We start from the raw sequence: 18,996 nt of genomic DNA, 5'->3' as shown, positions 1-18,996 counted from the left end.
AACATTGTTTTTTGCCTCAAAACTTGTTGGGATGGAGTGTTTGGGCTCTTCTACCCCAAATTCATGCAGGATTGCGCAAAATTTGTGCTTCAAGAGCATTCTTGTGTCGAGCTTAGCCTCTCCCCTGCCTAAGCAGGTGACAGGACGGCTAGCCCATTGGGTTGGCCTTTCTGTTTTTGGGGCCTGGCAATGCTGACAGTTCTGTGTGAAAGGACACAGATGCCCCACAGCCCAAGAAGCGCAAGGTACAGTTATCACAGGGTGAGTCAACTCTTCAGGATCCAGAGGTCTTCTTAGATTTTATGAAAGTTTTGTGAAAAGCATTTTATGAGAGCCGTGCTTCTCCTACGCAGTCTCACTGTGCCTCGGACTTGTCTCCCAGCAGCTTTACCTCCCAAGGCACGTGCTCTTCTCAATATGCTGCTATTCCGGATTTGAGAGACTCTTCTCCTGTGTATTTTCTTAAAGGAGTAGCAAATTTGTTTCTGCCAGTTTGTCCTATAGTTCCTGCTTGGAATTTGAATTTAGCATTGTGAGTGTTGTTGGTTCCTCTCTTTTGAACAACATAGGAAAGTAACATTTAGAGCATCTGAGTTTGAAGTCAGTGTTTTTGATAGCAATAACTTCAGAATTGCAAACCTTGTCCTGCCAATATCCTTTTCTGCTTTTTACAGAAACAGGAGTTTCCTTTTTTTTTTTTATAAATCCTTATTCATTTTTACATCTTACAAGTGTATCAATAAATTGACAATTTAAATTAAAAACATCACTTGAATTTCTGTCATATTTAACAATAATACATAAAATTTAACCCCTTCCCTCCCAACCCTACCATAACATATGCAATCAAATATATCCTATGAAATATTCTTTTTTACTGATCCAAACATTTAATAAAATTCAGAATTCTCCCCTCCCTTCACTTGTATTTTACTTATAATGGAAAAATGGTATTTATTCATTACAATAATTTGTCAATGACCCCCATATCTCTTTAAATTTTTTATAATTCCCTTTTTGTATGGCTATTGTTCTCTCCATCTTATAGATGTGACACAATGAGTTCCACCAAAAACCGTAATTAAGCCTGCTCCAATTTTTCCAATTATGCGTGATATGTTGTATGGCGACTCCTGTCATAATAAATAAAAGCTTATTGTTTGATGAAATTTGGCTCTTTGTTCTCATTGAATGGTGTCCTCCTTTCTTCCTAAAGTAGTTTTGTTTTCCATCTGAATCAGGCAGTGGCTACAAAGATAACAATTGTTTTGGCCTATTTTCTTAAAGGTCAAGAAGTGCCATGAGGACTGAGGGCTCATTCTAACAGGGAGATAGCTGCTTCTTGAGTGGAATCACCGTCTCTTCAGAAGAGATAAGGCTTGCTACCTGGTCCTCCTAGTTAACGTGACAAAATAATGTAAGTTGGACATTTGAGCAAAAAAATGGCTGCTTTCAAAAGCTGAAGTTTCATTGGTAGGAATGTATTCTTCCCACCCAGTGTAAGGATTGCTTTGTTACATTTCCATATATTCTGGACTGGTCTGCTTAAGATGAAAAGGAAGGAAAGATTTGGTCTTATTTGCTTTGTGTATTTTAAGATGAGCCAGTGACTGAATTTCCCAAGGTTGTGCTTCCTACTTTTTTAGAGCTCTGACCTTTTTTTTCCTCTGGATTCAATTTGATTTGGTTTTCATTTTTGTTGGTCCACCTTGGCTTTGATTGCAGGAATACTGATGAGCTGTGGCTGCACAGTTCCTCTGGTAGGACATAGCTCATAGCACTTACTTTAAGTCTCAATCTCCATCTGCTGGTTGACTGGCTTAAATCATACATTCTGGACTGGTCTGATTGGACTTGAGGAAAGAAAATTAGTAGGAAAGACCAGATTTTTCCTTATCTACGAAGCACATTGAGATCCTGTTTGAAAATGAAGCATATAATATAAGTAATATTTTTATAAAAGGATATCTACATGAGAAGTCCAAAAAGCATCAAATTTATGAAGACAACATAAACACCTATTTCTTTATGTATAAAATTTACTCCTAAATCCATCCCCAATAGTACAAAAGCTAATACACAAATTTACACCAGCTGTGAAGGGGCAAATGTCTGTATTGTCTGCACCCACATACTTTGTTACTGCACCGATGCTCCCTCCGAATGGCTTAGTGGTTAGAGCTTCAGCCTCAGTACCCTGAGGTTGTGTGTTCAAGCCCCATGCTGATTCTTATGTTCTTGTGACCCTGGGCAAGTAACTTAATCCTCCATTGCCCCAGATAGATTGTGAGCCCGCTGAAACAGATAGGGAAAAATGCTTGAGTACCTGAATGTAAACTGCTTAGACAATCTCCATTGATAGGCAATATATAAATAACTGAAATAGCTCTAGAACATCTACATGCATGTTGCTCTATGTACTCTGTGCACCTGCCTTTCATGCAAGTATGTTGCATGCATTTATGTTAAAAAAAAAAATTTGTGCGTGTAAAATTAGCTTTACAAGCAGAAAAGGCTTTTTAATATTATCTATTTAATGAGTTATAGCATTGCATGAAAAAAGCAATTCCCCACAGCCTTTTTTTTTTTTATAATTCTTTATTCATTTTCATATTTTACATGAAGTGTACAAAATATTGAGTTACAACTAATGAATACACAATATCACTTTTATATCTATTACATAATATTCTGAACAAATTTTTTTATCCCCTCTCCCACCCCCCACCCTTCAAGTACTTTCCAATCACCTTATACATATTGTATACCATATTATAACATGTTATGTAAAATTATTTTCACTAAGAACATAAGAACATAAGAAATGCCTCCGCTGGATCAGACCTAAGGTCCATCGCGCCCAGCAGTCCGCTCACGCGGCGGCCCATCAGGTCCAGGACCTGTGCAGTAATCTTTTATCTATACCCCTCTATCCCCTTTTCCAGCAGGAAATTGTCCAATCCTTTCTTAAACCCCAGTACCGTTCGCTGCCCTATAACGTCCTCTGGAAGCGCATTCCAGGTGTCCACCACACGTTGGGTAAAGAAGAACTTCCTAGCATTTGTTTTGAATCTGTCCCCTTTCAACTTTTCCGAATGCCCTCTTGTTTTTTTATGTTCTGAAAGTTTGAAGAATCTGTCCCTCTCTACTCTCTCTATGCCCTTCATGATCTTGTAAGTCTCTATCATATCCCCTCTAAGTCTTCTCTTCTCCAGGGAAAAGAGACCCAGTTTCTCCAATCTCTCAGCGTATGAAAGGTTTTCCATCCCCTTAATCAGTCGTGTCGCTCTCCTCTGAACTCTCTCGAGTAACACCATATCCTTCTTAAGGTATGGTGACCAATACTGGACGCAGTACTCAAGATGCGGACGCACCATTGCCCGGTACAGCGGCAGGATAACTTCTTTCGTTCTTGTTGTAATACCCTTCTTGATTATCCCCAGCATTTTATTCGCTCTCTTGGCGGCCGCTGCGCACTGTGCCGTCGGCTTCATTGTCATGTCCACCATTACCCCCAAGTCCCTTTCTTGGGTACTCTCATTCAATAACATCCCTCCCATCGTATAGCTGTGCCTCGGGTTTCTGATTCCCACATGCAATACTTTACATTTCTCAACATTGAACTTGATCTGCCATCTCTCTGCCCATTAGATCACTACCCCCCTCCATGTGTGCCATAAAGAAGATGAAAAAGAAGAAGATAAATCCTACTATTCATTCAGTACAATACTTTGTCAATGGCCCCCATATTTTTATAAATTTAGGATATGTCCCTCTTTGTATTGCTATTACTCTTTCCATTTTGAATATATGACAAATTGTATTCCACCAAAATGTATAATTAAGGTTACTATGATTCTTCCAGTTATTGGTTATATGCTGAATGGCAACCCCTGTCATGACTAGTAAAAGCTTGTTATTTTCTGGTGAAATTTGACTTTTTTTTCTCATCATCATTCCAAATAACACTGTATCATATGATATTGCTACATGATTTTCCATCAATTTATTAATTTGTGGCCAAATTGCATTCCAAAAACTTTTAATGTAGGGACAATGATACAGTAAATGATCCAACGTCCCAGGTTCCAGATTACAGTGCCAGCATTTATTGGACTTAGAACTATCTAATTTTTGCAAACGTGTAGGGGTCCAAAAAGCTCTATGTAATAAAAAGAACCAAGTTTGTCTCATAGATGCATCTCATTCTCCAAGACCAAATTAGTGGCCATTGAGATGCAGTAATTTGATGCTTAATCTCAATGCTCCAAATGTCTCTTAGACCATTTTTTGGTTTTTTATTCAAATATCCAGATATTAATTTATACCACAATGCGGCTTGATGCCCTAGGAAGTCTGCTTGGAAGCATAAGAACTCTAAACTATATTGATTATTCAATGTTTTCCATTCAGGGAACCCAACCTGAATGGCCTGCTTCAATTGCAACCATTTAAAACTTTGTTTTTTACTAAGACCAAATCTATGTTGCAATTGTGAAAATTCCAGCAGTTTACCTTCCGAAATAACATCATTCAGAGATCTAATGCCTACAATAATCCAGTCCTTCCAAAGGATTTGAGCTCCGCCAATTTTAATCTTGGAGTTTATCCATAAAGACTGATTAGTTGACTTGTTTATTGGGACAGGTGTTAATTTACTAATAAACCTCAACGTTTTCCAAGTATCCATTAATATCTTATTTTCTCTGTATCTTCTAGGCATGTTGATACTTGGAAGATGAACTAAATTTAGGGGAAACATAGGCGCCATTCCAAATATAACCAATCCAGTGCATTATCTATCAGTTCTGGGAGGATCCAATACATACCCTGACGTAAAATATAGGCTTGATGGTACCTATAAAAATTTGGAAAATTTACCCCTCCCTCCTTAATTGATTTTTGCAAAGATACCAAAGCTATTCTATGCGTTTTACCAAGCCAAAGAAATTTCGTTAAAATGCTATTAAGCTTTTTATAAAAGGACCCCTGAAAATAAATAGGTATCATACTCATTTGGTAGCAAACTACAGGCAAGATCATCATTTTAATAGTTTGAACTCTCCCCCACCAAGAAAGATGTAACGGATTCCATTGCTCACATAACTCTGTAACTCTTTTCAATACAAATTTTTCATTTTCTTTTACTGTATCTTCAATTGTATTTTTAACTTGAATGCCAAGATATTTAAATCCTTCTTCTTTCCATATGAACGGAAAAGCGTCAAATAATCCTTTTACACAATGAACATTTAAAGGTATAAGTTCAGACTTACTCCAATTAATTTTATAACCTGAAAATTTGCCAAACATATCAATTAATTCCAATAGACAAGATAAGGTAGACTCTGGATTCCTCAAATAAAGTAAAATATTATCCGCATAAGCCGAAATTTTATATTCCATATCAGAATATGGAATACCCTGTATCCCCCTTGCTTGCTGTATTGCTAACAATAAGGGTTCTAATACAACATCAAATAACAAAGGAGATAAAGGACAACCTTGTCTAACTCCCCTCTGCAATTGAAAACCATCAGATATCATATTATTAATATTTAATCTTGCAATCGGGAAGCTATACAATGTTTTTACCATTTGTATAAATCCAGAACCTATACCAAACCATTCTAAAGCCTGATACATAAAATTCCATTCTACCCTATCAAACGCTTTTTCTGCATCCAAGGAAACTGTAAAAGCCGGTTCATCCATTTTTTTTTATAAATTTAACATATGAAACAATAATCTAGAGTTATTAGAGGAATGTCTTTTAGCAACGAAACCCGTCTGATGCGTGTCTATAATATGTGGGAGAGCTTTGGCTAATCTCAAAGCCAAAATTTTCGCCAAAAGTTTATTATCCACATTTATTAAAGATATAGGCCTGTAGTTTGAAACCAAAGTAGGATCTTTATTTGGCTTAGGCAAAACAATTACTATTGATTCAGCCATAGTACCTTTAATATCACCTTTTATGAGTTGTGTCTGATATAAATTTAGTAAATATGGGGAAAGGACATTTTGAAATGTTTTATAAAATTCTACTGTATAACCATCACCACCTGGAGTGGATCCAACTCTAAGAGATCTCAACGCTGTTTCTAATTCTTTTAATGATATAGGTTCATCTAAACTCCGTTTTATATGATCAGGAACCTTAGGTCCAATAATTAAATCTAAAAAATTTTTACCATCTTTTTGCCTCTCCAAATAAGGCTCGGAAGAATACAGGTCCTTATAAAATTTTAGAAATTGCTTTAAAATTATATCCGTTTGATTGGTTATTATACCATTATCACCTTTTATCCCATTAATGTTAGTTCTTCTTTTTTTTGCTTTAAGATAATTTGCCAATAATCTTCCCGCCTTATTAGAATTTCCATAATACATTGTCTGTTTGGAAAACAAGTCTCTTCTTATCATTTTTGAAGCTAATTCGTTATATTTACCTTTTGCTTTCAAAAGAGCTTGTAATACATCATGTTCCCATTTGCTTACCAATTTAGTTTCTAGTATTTTAATTTCTTTTTCTAACTCTATATACTGTTTTTTAATCTGTTTCCTAACAAAAGCCGAATATGATATAATATGACCTCTCATAGTCGCTTTAAAAGCGTCCCATACATTTTCAATAGATGTATCTTCCACTAAATTAATTTGAAAGAAATCACTAATTTGTGTTTTAAAATTTTCCAAAAATTTTTCATCCACAAGCAATGCATTATCAAATCTCCAAAGAGGTCTTCTATTTTCTAATTGATCTAATTGTAAATCTATCCATACTCCCGCATGATCCAAAATGATAATGGGATCAATGGAAGCCTTAATCACTTGCTGCACCTTATGTGATGAAATAAAAATATAATCTATTCTTGAAAATGATTTATGAACCTGTGAACAAAATGAAAATTCCTGATCATTAAAATGAAGTATATGCCATATAGCCTTCAAATCACATGATTGAACCAAATTATCTAAATCTAAATATTTTATACTTTTACCTGGTTTTTTATCCATTAATGGATTCATTACAGCATTAAAATCTCCAGCCACCACTAAATTAGAAGCAGCCAGTGGTAACAACATACTCTGCAATTTTTTTAAAGAATTCTGATTGATTCGAATTAGGGGCATATATATTGAACAACGTCAGGGCATTATTTCCCATACTTATATCAACATGTAGCCATCTTCCATGTGGGTCCGAATTTACTATCTTAAAATTGGCCATACATTTTTTATTTATAAGAACTGCTACTCCTGCTTTTTTACCCTCTGCTGGAGCAAAAAAACATTCTTTCACCCACCCACCCGTTAGTTTCTGTGATTCCTTTATATTAAGATGGGTCTCCTGCAGACAATAAGCATCCGCGTTTTGCTTCTTTAAAAATGATAATACCTTTTTCATTTTGATTACATGATTCAGGCCATTGACATTAATAGAAAATATCTTAAAAGACATAATATATTTTATACTCCTTATCATAATCTTCCTCTTCCCTTCTTCCATAACTAAGATCTAAAAAACTTCTCCCCATGGCACACATTCTTACCTCCAAATTACCCAATCCCTTATTAATCTTTTCCTTAATCATCCTAGTAATATCTTTAATACCCACATTCTTCCCCCCCTCCCCCCCAATATAATGACTGCTTAAGGACACACATTGGACAGTAATCCCAACTTCCCCCCTCCCCCCCAGGCAACCAATATTTATTAATAACCCCTTTATCCTTTATTGAGACAAACCACTACCTCTCCACAATATATCTAATTATATCTCTCTTCTAATCATAAAACCTTTTTTTCTGTTTTTTTCCATTTTAAAGTAATTACCGTATTTTCACGCAAATAACGCGCACCCGTATAAAACGCGCACACGGGTATAGCGCGCAGAAATCACGATGATATGTACAAAAACTTTGGTATACCGCGCTCACGGGTATACCGCGCATGCTGCCCGACGCTCCTTTCGCCCGCCCTGACTTTCCGTGCGCTGTCCCGACTCTCCGTTCACCCCCCCTGACTTCCGTGCACTGTCCCCCCTTGAAGGTCTGTCCCCATCCTGAAAGCCTGATGCCCCCCCCCCCGACGTCCGATACATCCCTCCCCCCGAAGGACCGCCGACTCCCCAACAATATCGGGCCAGGAGGGAGCCCAAATCCTCCTGGCCACGGCGACCCCCTAACCCCCCCCCGCACTACATTACGGGCAGGAGGGATCCCAGGCCCTCCTGCCCTCGACGCAAACCCCCCCCCCCCCAACGACCGCCCCCCCCCAAGAACCTCCGACCGCCCCCCCCCCAGCCGACCCGCGACCCCCCTGGCGACCCCCACGACCCCCCCACCCCCCTTCCCCGTACCTTTGGTAGTTGGGCCAGAAGGGAGCCCAAACCCTCCTGGCCACGGCGACCCCCTAACCCCACCCCGCACTACATTACGGGCAGGAGGGATCCCAGGCCCTCCTGCCCTCGACGCAAACCCCCCTCCCCCCCAACGACCGCCCCCCCAAGACCCTCCGACCGCCCCCCCAGCCGACCCGCGGCCCCCCTGGCGACCCCCCCACCCCCCTTCCCCGTACCTTTGGTAGTTGGCTGGACAGACGGGAGCCAAACCCGCCTGTCCGGCAGGCAGCCAACAAAGGAATGAGGCCGGATTGGCCCATCCATCCTAAAGCTCCGCCTACTGGTGGGGCCTAAGGCGCGTGGGCCAATCAGAATAGGCCCTGGAGCCTTAGGTCCCACCTGGGGGCGCGGCCTGAGGCACATGGTCGGGTTGGGCCCATGTGCCTCAGGCCGCGCCCCCAGGTAGGACCTAAGGCTCCAGGGCCTATTCTGATTGGCCCACGCGCCTTAGGCCCCACCAGTAGGCGGAGCTTTAGGATGGATGGGCCAATCCGGCCTCATTCCTTCGTTGGCTGCCTGCCGGACAGGCGGGTTTGGCTCCCGTCTGTCCGGCCAACTACCAAAGGTACGGGGAAGGGGGGTGGGGGGGTCGTGGGGGTCGCCAGGGGGATCGCGGGTCGGCTGGGGGGCGGTCGGAGGTTCTTGGGGGGGCGGTCGTTGGAGGGAGGGGGGTTTGCGTCGAGGGCAGGAGGGCCTGGGATCCCTCCTGCCCGTAATGTAGTGCGGGGTGGGGTTAGGGGGTCGCCGTGGCCAGGAGGGTTTGGGCTCCCTTCTGGCCCAACTACCAAAGGTACGGGGAAGGGGGGTGGGGGGTCGTGGGGATCGCCAGGGGGGTCGCGGGTTGGCTGGGGGGGCGGTCGGAGGTTCTTGGGGGGGGGGGGCGGTCGTTGGAGGGAGGGGGGTTTGCGTCGAGGGCAGGAGGGCCTGGGATCCCTCCTGCCCGTAATGTAGTGCGGGGTGGGGTTAGGGGGTCGCCGTGGCCAGGAGGGTTTGGGCTCCCTTCTGGCCCGATATTGTCGGGAAGTCGGCGGTCCTTCGGGGTGGGGATGCGAGTGGTCCTGCCGGGGGGGGGGGGGGGGATGTATCGGACGTCGGGGAGTCGGCCGGGCAAGAGGGCTTGGGCTCCCTCTTGCTCCGATCGTGGATGCGGGTGCGGGTGGGAGCGCGTGCGAGCGGTCGTTCGGGGTGGGGGGTGCGAGCGGTCCTGCTGGGGGGGTGAATCGGGCGGGGGGGGAACTATGTTTTAAAACTTTTGTATACCGCGCTCACGCATATAACGCGCGAGGGGTATGCGCGGTAGGTAAAAACGCGTATAACGCGCGCGTTATATGCGTGAAAATACGGTAATTTCTCTATCTATTATTTAACCTTTAGTCACATAACCATATTTATTTCCTAACATTCCATTAATGCATTTTTATCATTTCACCAATCTCTAATTCATTCCCCCAACATTTTATTTCATTCAAGAAAATTCTATCATAGTCATATATTTAATAAAAAGTATCCTTTTCCTATATCTTATATTATCTAATCCATCTTCTCCTATCCTCCTTTAAATATCCATCAGCAAATATCCATCTCTTCATATATTTCTGTTAAAAAAAAAAAAATAAATTTTATAAGTTTTTATCCCCTATTTGTATTTAAACATTTGTATTTCATTTTCAAAATAATTTTTTCCCCCTTTTTATATTTCCTCTTCTCCAAATTAAATCCAATCTTTTTAAAACTATATTATCACAACATCAATCTTTACATTCCTTCAGCTACCAATAAATTCTTATGTATCTTTCTTTTATATTATTCATTTTTCTTTCCTTTACTTGCATTTAAATATCATATAACTTGTCCTTTCTATCATTAGTCCATTCTGCAATCTTTTCCTTATTGTCCTTTCATTCTTTACTTTCTCCTTTTCTGACTTATTAAATAAACTGAACTTTCATATTTATTTCTTATCTCCATCCATCCACTCTTAAAGACTTTTGACTGCCAATTGTCATTCATTTTTTTTTTTTTTATAATATCTTTTTAGTCTATCAGTCCTGCTTTCTTCTTCTTCACATCTATTTATTTTCCTATTCAGTCTTCACTTTTCCTTTTGTGTTAATTTGTCCAGTCCTTTAATCCTTCTTGTTCATTCTTTACTCCAACCATCCATCTTTCAGTCTCCTAAAAGTTCAGTCTAATAACTTCACTTTAATGTCTTTCCAGTCTATCCTTCTTTCTACTTTCTTCTTTACATTCTTTTATTTTCTTTTTCACTTGTCCATTTTTATTTCCTGTTCTTTGTTGCATATTCTTCTTTTTCCAACAAACAAAAGTCCCATAGTTCTTTATATTTAATTTTTTGTTCAATATCCACCAATCCAGTCTTAGTATTTATCCCTTCATTTCAACACCCATTGTGCTAAAATGACATAGGTTCTGATTTTGAAATAAAGGTCTTTAGTTTTTCCGGGTCAACAAAATACAAAGATTTATCCCCACAAGATACCCTCATTTTTGCTGGGTAATATAACCCATACTTATATCCTTTTTCCTTTAATTGAGATCTCAGATCAAGGAATTTCTTCCTAATATTTGCTGTATTTTTAGCAAAGTCTGGTAAAAACCATATTTTGGATCCTTTAGAGTTTAAGTTTTTATCTTTTTTGGCAGCATTTAAAATTTCTATTGCTTGCTGGTATCTTAACATCTTGAATATTAATGGTCTTGGTCTCCCTTGATTTTCCAGACTCTTTATTGGAATCCTGTGTGCCCGTTCTATTTCCAAAGACTGTTTGAAATCCAACTGCAATAATCTAGGAATTAGATTTTCTAAAAACTGTATTGCATTTTTCCCTTCCAAATTTTCCTGTATTCCAAAAAGTTTTATATTCTTTCTTCTTCCACGGTTTTCGTAATCTTCCAGCTGACTTTTCAATTGAATTATTTCCAAACTGTCATTTTTGCATCTTTTTCCTTCACATTCTAAGCTCTCCATTTTAACTTCTAACTCTGTTGTTCTTTTATTAGCTACTTCCATTTGTCTGTGTATATTCAGGATTTCTTCCTTCAGTTCTGCCATATTACTCAGTCTCTGTCAGCATTTGTTTGATTTGCCTCAGTTCCCCCATAACTTCAGCTTTGCTTAACTCCTCTGATACATCAGCAGGAAGCGGAACCTTACTCGGGGTAATTTGATCCTGCTTCTGCCTTTTCACAGCCCCTCCGGTTTCACTTTTACTCTGTCGGGTGCTCGCCATGCTCCCGCTGTCCTCTCCGATGTTTTCAACCGAAAACAGTTTAAAAGGAAATCTTTATTTATTCAACGGTTGCCCAGGTAAGAGGAGCGCTGCGATCACACGACCATTTTGTGTGCGCGCTAAGCCACGCCCCCCCAGCCTTAAAAAGTCAGGTCCCATCATTGGAGAAGTGTCAGTGATCTCTGGTTTTAAAAAAGAATTGATTTGGATTTAAAAAAGAAGATATGGACAAATTCTTGAAGGAGAAAAGTCATGATCTGTTATTTAGATAGACATGGGGAAAGCCTCTACTCAGGAGTTGATAGGACACAAGTACCTGTTAGAATCCCAAAAAACAGCAAGATTCCACCTATGTTGGCTACTTTTGGAAACAGGATGCTGGGCTAGATGGACCATCAGTTCATCCCAATAAGGCTGCTATTGTTATGACAAATGTCCCAGCAATAGGCAAAAAAAAAAAAAAAATTAAATTCCCAGTGACAAGAATGAGAAGCTCAGGGCTTATCTCATAAAGAGGAACCAGTTTGATAAAGGCATCAGTTGCTGTAGCAACCTGGGTTAAAGAAAAGCATTGCAGTACGGGGTGTAATGAAGACCAGGCCCACTGCATCTTCTGGCATAGTTCCCATCTGTGTCCCACTCTGCAATGCTTTTCTTTACTGCAGGGAGAAACTTTGGAAGAGGAGAGAAGAATAAGAGACTCAAATATACAAGCAAAAATATATATATTTCTGTAGCAAAGACATAGGATTCTGTACCATAGCTATTCCTTCCCCTTAGTCATGAACTTTGCAGAAGGGTGCTGCTCAAAACTTCCAATTCCTCTCCTTTAGCACTAGAGAACAGCTCCTTCTAGTTTTTCCTTCTGTAAGTGAATTCAGAAGATTAGTGCTGATCTGCTTCGCTTCATTTTATTATTTCTGGGTATTTTTGCAGTCTGTTTTCAAATTTTCTGCATGGCTTTGGTATTTGGAGGTCCCCTTCTTGGGCTTACTCCACTGTGAAAAGGAGGCAGTCTTACTTGGGTGGACTGCTGCTCCCAGGTCAATCTCACACAAGTACCTTTGGAGCTAGCCTTTTTGGCATCCCTTCAGGAGCTTGGGGTCTATTTCACTGGGAGCTGGCTCATCTGCTGATTTATCAGAGGCTTGAGCAAAGGCTGTGGGGCCCCTGTATAACAATCCTCTAGGTATCAGGGAGTAGGCTGAAAAGGTTCTCCGCTTAATGCGTTGAGTGGATTTTTGGGGATGGGAGTCTGCCCAGCCAGCAGCCAGAAATCTCCATCAGCGGACTTGTTGCTGGCTATCTCAGAGACAAATCCCTTTTCTGGCAGGCAGGCTGCTGCAAGTTGACAGGCACCAGAAGTCAGTGAGTAGTTCCATTATTCCCTATGGGGAAATTTATTTATTTATTTTTTTTTTTTTTTTGGGGGGGGGGGGGGTTGGAAAACCCCAGTTTTGAGAGTTTCTGGGGTTAGGATTAGGCTTCCCCATCTCCAGAACCCCTTTTGCAATATTTATTTTTTAGTTAGGCTCCAACGGGCCATTTTCAGTGTGAACTTTCTGGCAGCAGTCTTTTTCTTCCTCAAAACCTCTCGTTTTGCCTAGGAATCATCTGTAATGAATCCCAGGTCAATCTAGCCACAATTCCTGTGTTTTTTGTGCAGATAATACCAGCTGAGGAGAGGCTGTGTTCCACTTCCTGCAGGGTGCAAGAAGGGTGGAAGCTTCACACTCGGCCTCTAATCAGATCTCTAAGACCTTGGAACCCCTAAAATCCCAGAAAGCCCAGTCTGGGGGGGGGGGAAGAGATCCCACTCAGAGGCCATGAGCAGCATGGAGGCAACATGCAAGTGCATGGTGGTGGAGGAGGCCCTAATTCCCCAGTTGAGGGTCTTCCAAGGGACCTCCGGTGCAAGACACTTCTGATTTTTGTCAGCCTTTTATGGAAAGCTTACTTAATGGACCCGGGAAGAGCTGTGCTGCCTATGAGTGCACCAGCTCTGCCTTAGAGGGATCCAGATCCCTTGCAGGTGTCTCTGCCACATACCACACTGGCTCCTAGTGTCAGTGACCCTTCAGAGCAAAACTGGGATGATTGCAGTCTCTTTCCATGCCCTTAGTATCACATGGTTCCTCTGTGTCTGTGGGTGATTTGGGATCCTTAGGTCAGAAGGCAGGAGTAGCTGTGGATCATAGTGATGATCCCCTCAGTGCTTTTTCAAATCTGCGTCCATCTCGCATGTCTTTTCTGACGCACACTCTTGAGTTGAAGCTCGATGCCCAGTAGCCCTTCACCTCTCAGTGTTCTGTTATGAGTGGCACTAATGCACAGACAACTTTTTTTTCCTACTCATCCAGACATCACCTCCTTAGTCACTGATCAATAGAAGTTGCTTGAAGGCTCTCTAAGGGTAGCCAAAACTATGTCTAGGCTCTGTCTGATGGCTCTGGACTTCCAACAGCTGTTTTCACAGCCAAAAATGGACTCTGCAGTAGTGAAAATGACTTGCGAAGAAAGTCCTTTTTCTTATTGATGGAAGAGTGGTGCTGAAAAATGCTCAGGACTGTAAGGTGGATGTGGTCCTTAAAAGACAGTTTGAAGTGCTGGCTTTGGGTATCAAAGTGGCAGCAGCTGCCGCCTCTTTGGCATGGGCCTATCATATAAGATTGCAGACTAGCCCCTTGGAGCTGGGGGATGCAGGCCCCACATGATTGAGGGAGTGTATTATGTGGCCGATGCCCTTTATGACATCATCAAAGTCATGAGTAAGGTCTTGGCTTGCTCCGTTTCTGCCATCCGCATGCTCTGGATCAGACAATGGTGAGGCAACTCAGCTTCCAAGGCTACTCTCAAAAGATTACCCTTCAAAGGGCAGATGCTTTTTGCCAAGGGTTTAGATGACCTCATGGCTAGTGTGGCAGATTGCCATCCCAAATCCTTCTCAGCAGGGGCCATCATTACACTGTAGGTGGCAGAGGTGGTTTTTGTACCTCTAGGAGAAGATCTGCAAGTTCTTCTCAGGCTACTCTTCTCAAAGGCCTTTCCAGATTTGGCAGTTAGTCGCCGGCAACCATTGGGTTCCAGCAGTGGCTCGGACACCAAAAAGCCACAAGGATACCAGGACAACAGCCACCCTATCTCGCATTAGCTCCTACTAGTTGCACTTAGCAGGTTGGCTCCTAGTTACCCTTGTCAATACTTTATTGTTCTGTGTTAACTTGTCAATTGTTGTTCATCACTGTTATTTTATCATATGTTACAGAACAGAATATGGTTTGCTGCCAGGGAAGTTCCCTGTGCCCCTCCTTCTCTTTTCTTCTGTTTCAGTGGAGTTTGATTGCTTTGGTATTAACTGAAGAGGAAACTGTTCTCCAATGCTACAGGGGAGGAGTTGGAAGTGTTGAGTGACACCCTTCTGCAAAGTTCGTGTCTAGGGGAAAGGAACAGCTATGGTACAGAATCCTATGCCTTCTCTCGGAAAGAAGATTAGCAAGTAAGAACCTAATCTCTCAATACTATAATGGTTGTTTTGGCCCCATGCTCTTAAAAATTTGACTGATGAATAAATTTGTAAAGTTTTCAGTGCTGCAAGAATGCTTGTCACGTAGTTTGAAAACAGGTTGTATTTTTTTTTCAGGCTCAAAATGGAACTGTGAAGACACCGACTCAAACTAAGTACAAGGATCAGTTTAGTTTGGAGATCACAGGGCCTATTATGCCTCAAGCTCTGCACCTTTTGACACTCTTGCTGAAATCTGCCCAGAAAGGATCTTTTTGCGCTACACTCTACACTCACGAACCAACCACAGTGTTCAATGCTGGCACAAAAATGGAAAAAATCTTAAATAAGGTAAGTTTCTGGTTTAGGGGCAACATTTTATGTGCTAATGAATTAGTATCAAAGAGCTACTGTATATTGAAATGTTTATTCTGGATTGGCCTAAAGCTTTTTGTACCCCAAAGTCAACTAGGAATAGAGATACTCCAGAAGGAGTTGTAGCCTTTTGTTACAATTGACACCTGATGACATGATTTTAGAGCACATCGTAATGCAGGGCTCTGGAAAGAAATTTGTTTTATAGCTCCTGGCCACACAATTATACTCCATTTGGTAAGGAAGCCTATTAAAACAAGGGGGGGGGGCAATCTTTAGGTAGTTCTGACTGTAAGCCAGCACTAGCTCAAGGGCCTAGATGCCTTGAGCTAACTTTGCTTTTGTGCCACATTCCAGAAGGTATTTTTGTTGTCTGATGATTTTACTTTACTAGTTGGGTTGGTTTTGACCTCTTTGCCACTTTCTCTTGTTGGTTTTCCCCTAAGTCATTTTCAAAGATCTCACTTCCATTTCTGTTTTTTTATTCTTGTCTTTCTCTTCCTCCCCTTCATCTGTGTATAACATTGATCCTTTTTTTCATCTTTTTTCTCCATTTCTCTCATTTGTCTTTTTATTTATATATAGCTAATTTTATTCGTCCTTGTTCCCCTTTAATCTGCCTTGCTTTATCTTTCACCTACTTACCAGCTTTCTATGTCCTACTGTTATTTCTCTAGTCTTCACATTCACCATCTTTTCTTGTTCATTCCCTAGCCTCCGCTCCCCCACCTTTCACTCATTTTCCAGGCTATTTCCAGTTTCATCCAAGTTCTCTGCCTCTCATTCACTTAACCCCAGTTCTTCCCTCTCACTCAACCCTTCTCCACCTCCAGTCCCTTTCCTATGTGTTACCCCACATCCTGTTCACCTCTCTCACCTACGCTCTTCAACCTCTTTATCTCCTCCCTAGGAGCCACTTTAGATACCCTAGATGTCACATCTTTCAGCTATGCTGATGACATCACCATAATCCTCCCATTCGACCCATCAGAGACCACCACCACAACAAAGCTAGAAACAACCTTAGACACAATAGAAAAATGGATGATGGATCACAAACTAAAACTAAATTCTGAAAAAACAAAATTCCTTTTGCTCGAAAAAGCCCAAACTCCTACCATCACTGAACTGAAAATCAAAAATACCAAATACCCAATACAACCCGAACTAAAACTCCTAGGAGTTACGATAGACAGATGTTGCACAATGCAGCCCCAGATCAACAAAACAACCCAGAAAGCTTTTCTAACCATGAGAAATCTCCGTAAAATCAGAAAATTCTTTGACCAAGCACAATTTAGACTAATCGTCCAATCCCTAGTCTTAGGTCTGCTGGATTATTGCAACTCCCTATATCTTCCTTGTCCAGCCACTATGATAAAACAACTCCAGACCATACAAAACACCGCCCTCAGATTGATCTACTCACTCAAAAAATATGATCACATAACAACTGCCTTCTTAGACTCTCACTGGCTACCCATACAAGCACGAATCCAATTCAAATTCTACTGCCTGATATTCAAAGCATTACACGGCTCTTCCCCCTCCTATCTAAATAACCGCTTAAACCAAATCTCCACCTCAAGACACAGAAGAACCTCGAACCCTTTCGCCTTCCCCCCACTCAAAGGCACACAACGCAAGAAAATGTTTGACAACCTTCTAGCAACACAAGCAGCAAAAATCAACCATTCCATCTCCAATCTTATGACAATATCAGACAACTTCAAAACATTCAGAAAAGAAATCAAAACCCTGCTTTTCAAAAAATTCATCCAAATATCTTAACCCCTCCTCTTTTACCTCCAGAAGATTCACCTACCTTCAGATAACCTTCCCCCAAATTACCCACCTTAACACCTTCCAATTAAACAAATACCATAAATAGATTGTAACCTACCCTCTAACTGCATTCCATATGTATTTTTCATACAGTTCTTCACTGTCAGTTTAATTTCCATCCTATAAATTCACATAGAATTTTTCTTTTTTCAACCATCTTTATTTTCTCTTCTTTATTAATTTCCAGGTACTTTAGTTAGATTGTGAGCCTTCGGGACAGTAAGGGAATTTTTTAAGTACCTTCTTACTTCTCATTTATAATCTTAATGTATATTTTCTTCAAACCGCTTAGAACCTAACGGATGTAGCGGTATATAAGAAATAAATTACATTACATTTATACCTTCCCTGTTTTACTTTCTCTCACTTTCAAAGACCAGTCTTCTTCTTTGGTCTGTTCTGTGGCTACCCTGTTTCCTATTCCTCCAGGTCTTTCAAACTCTCTCCCCTCCCCATTTAAAAAAAATATTTGACATTTCAAACTACATTGCAAGAATACCTCTTGAAACAGAATGGGAGAATGAATGCATATTATAAAACAACGAACAAGAAAAAAGCAATAAACTCAACACTAAAGTTATCCATATACTTGAGAGAAGAGCTATGAAAATTAGGAGCAACATATACAATCGAAAATATCCAAGAAATTTAAGGATAACACAATATCAGGTTAAATCTTTACATTACAGATTTCTATTCCGCCATTACCTTTCAGTTCAAAGAGGATTACAAAAGAGTTATGGAAGAAGGGTTACAAAGTTAGATCAAAGGTCGTTTCCAGGAGAGGGGTACGTAGGATCATGGGTAAGGGAGGGGAAAGTAGGAAGGGGGTATTCGTGGTATTAAGCTTTGTTAAGGGATTTCTTGAAGAGTATAGTTTTTATTTCCTTTCTGAACATCTTGTAGTCTGGGGTTGTTATCAACAGGTTGGAGATTCGGTTATCTATTTTTGCTGCTTGAGTAGCTAGTAGGCCGTCGTATAGATTTTTCCGTTTTACTTCTTTGCTTGGAGGGTAGGTGAATAGGGTGTGTGGTTTTCTATGCCTGGTATATGTTGTTTTACCAAACAGCTTCTACCTTCCTTTAGAATTAAAGGGTGTAGGACTGGGATAGGATTGGGATTTGATATACCTCTTGGACAAGGTGTATTAAGCAGTTTACAATCAGGTACTCGAACATTTTTCCCTATCTGTCCTGGTGGGCTCACAGTCTATCTAATGTACCTAAGGCAGTGGAGGATTAAGTGACTTGACCAAGGAGCAGCGCAGGGTTTGAACCCACAACCTCAGGATGCTGAGGTTGTAACCAGTGGTGTACCTAGGGTATGTGGCACCCGGGGCCCATCATTTTTGACACCCCCCCCATCTATATCTATATCCACATATCGCACACAAGAGTGTACCTAGGAAAAGGCAGCATCTTAAACACTGCAGTGAACACCAACACATACATTGTAAAACTAAACAAGCCAGATCCCGCACAGTCAATTGATCCTGTAGTCAATACCAAATGAAAACTATGTTCTTTTCATACACACAGAACAGAGATACACCGTCGCCCAATATGGAATAATCACAAAATAAAAATATGTAGACAAAAGTTAAACTGAACCGCC

At 41.0% G+C, this 18,996-nt stretch overlaps 1 protein-coding gene across 2 annotated transcripts in view; it reads left to right on the top strand.

Annotated features, from left to right (window-relative positions):
- The window catches only part of DONSON (DNA replication fork stabilization factor DONSON), a 71,843-nt gene that overhangs the window by 36,576 nt on the left and 16,271 nt on the right, over positions 1-18,996 (top strand). For both annotated transcript variants that reach the window (XM_033947393.1, XM_033947392.1), the window contains exon 8: positions 15,300-15,512. In XM_033947393.1, coding sequence (XP_033803284.1) covers positions 15,300-15,512 — 213 coding nt within the window. The remainder of the gene's footprint in view (positions 1-15,299; positions 15,513-18,996) is intronic.

The sequence above is a fragment of the Geotrypetes seraphini genome, chromosome 6 (assembly GCF_902459505.1).
Source record: "Geotrypetes seraphini chromosome 6, aGeoSer1.1, whole genome shotgun sequence".
NCBI lineage: Eukaryota > Metazoa > Chordata > Amphibia > Gymnophiona > Dermophiidae > Geotrypetes > Geotrypetes seraphini.
Note: the sequence above shows the minus strand (reverse complement) of the source record. Positions and strands in the feature narration are given on the sequence as shown.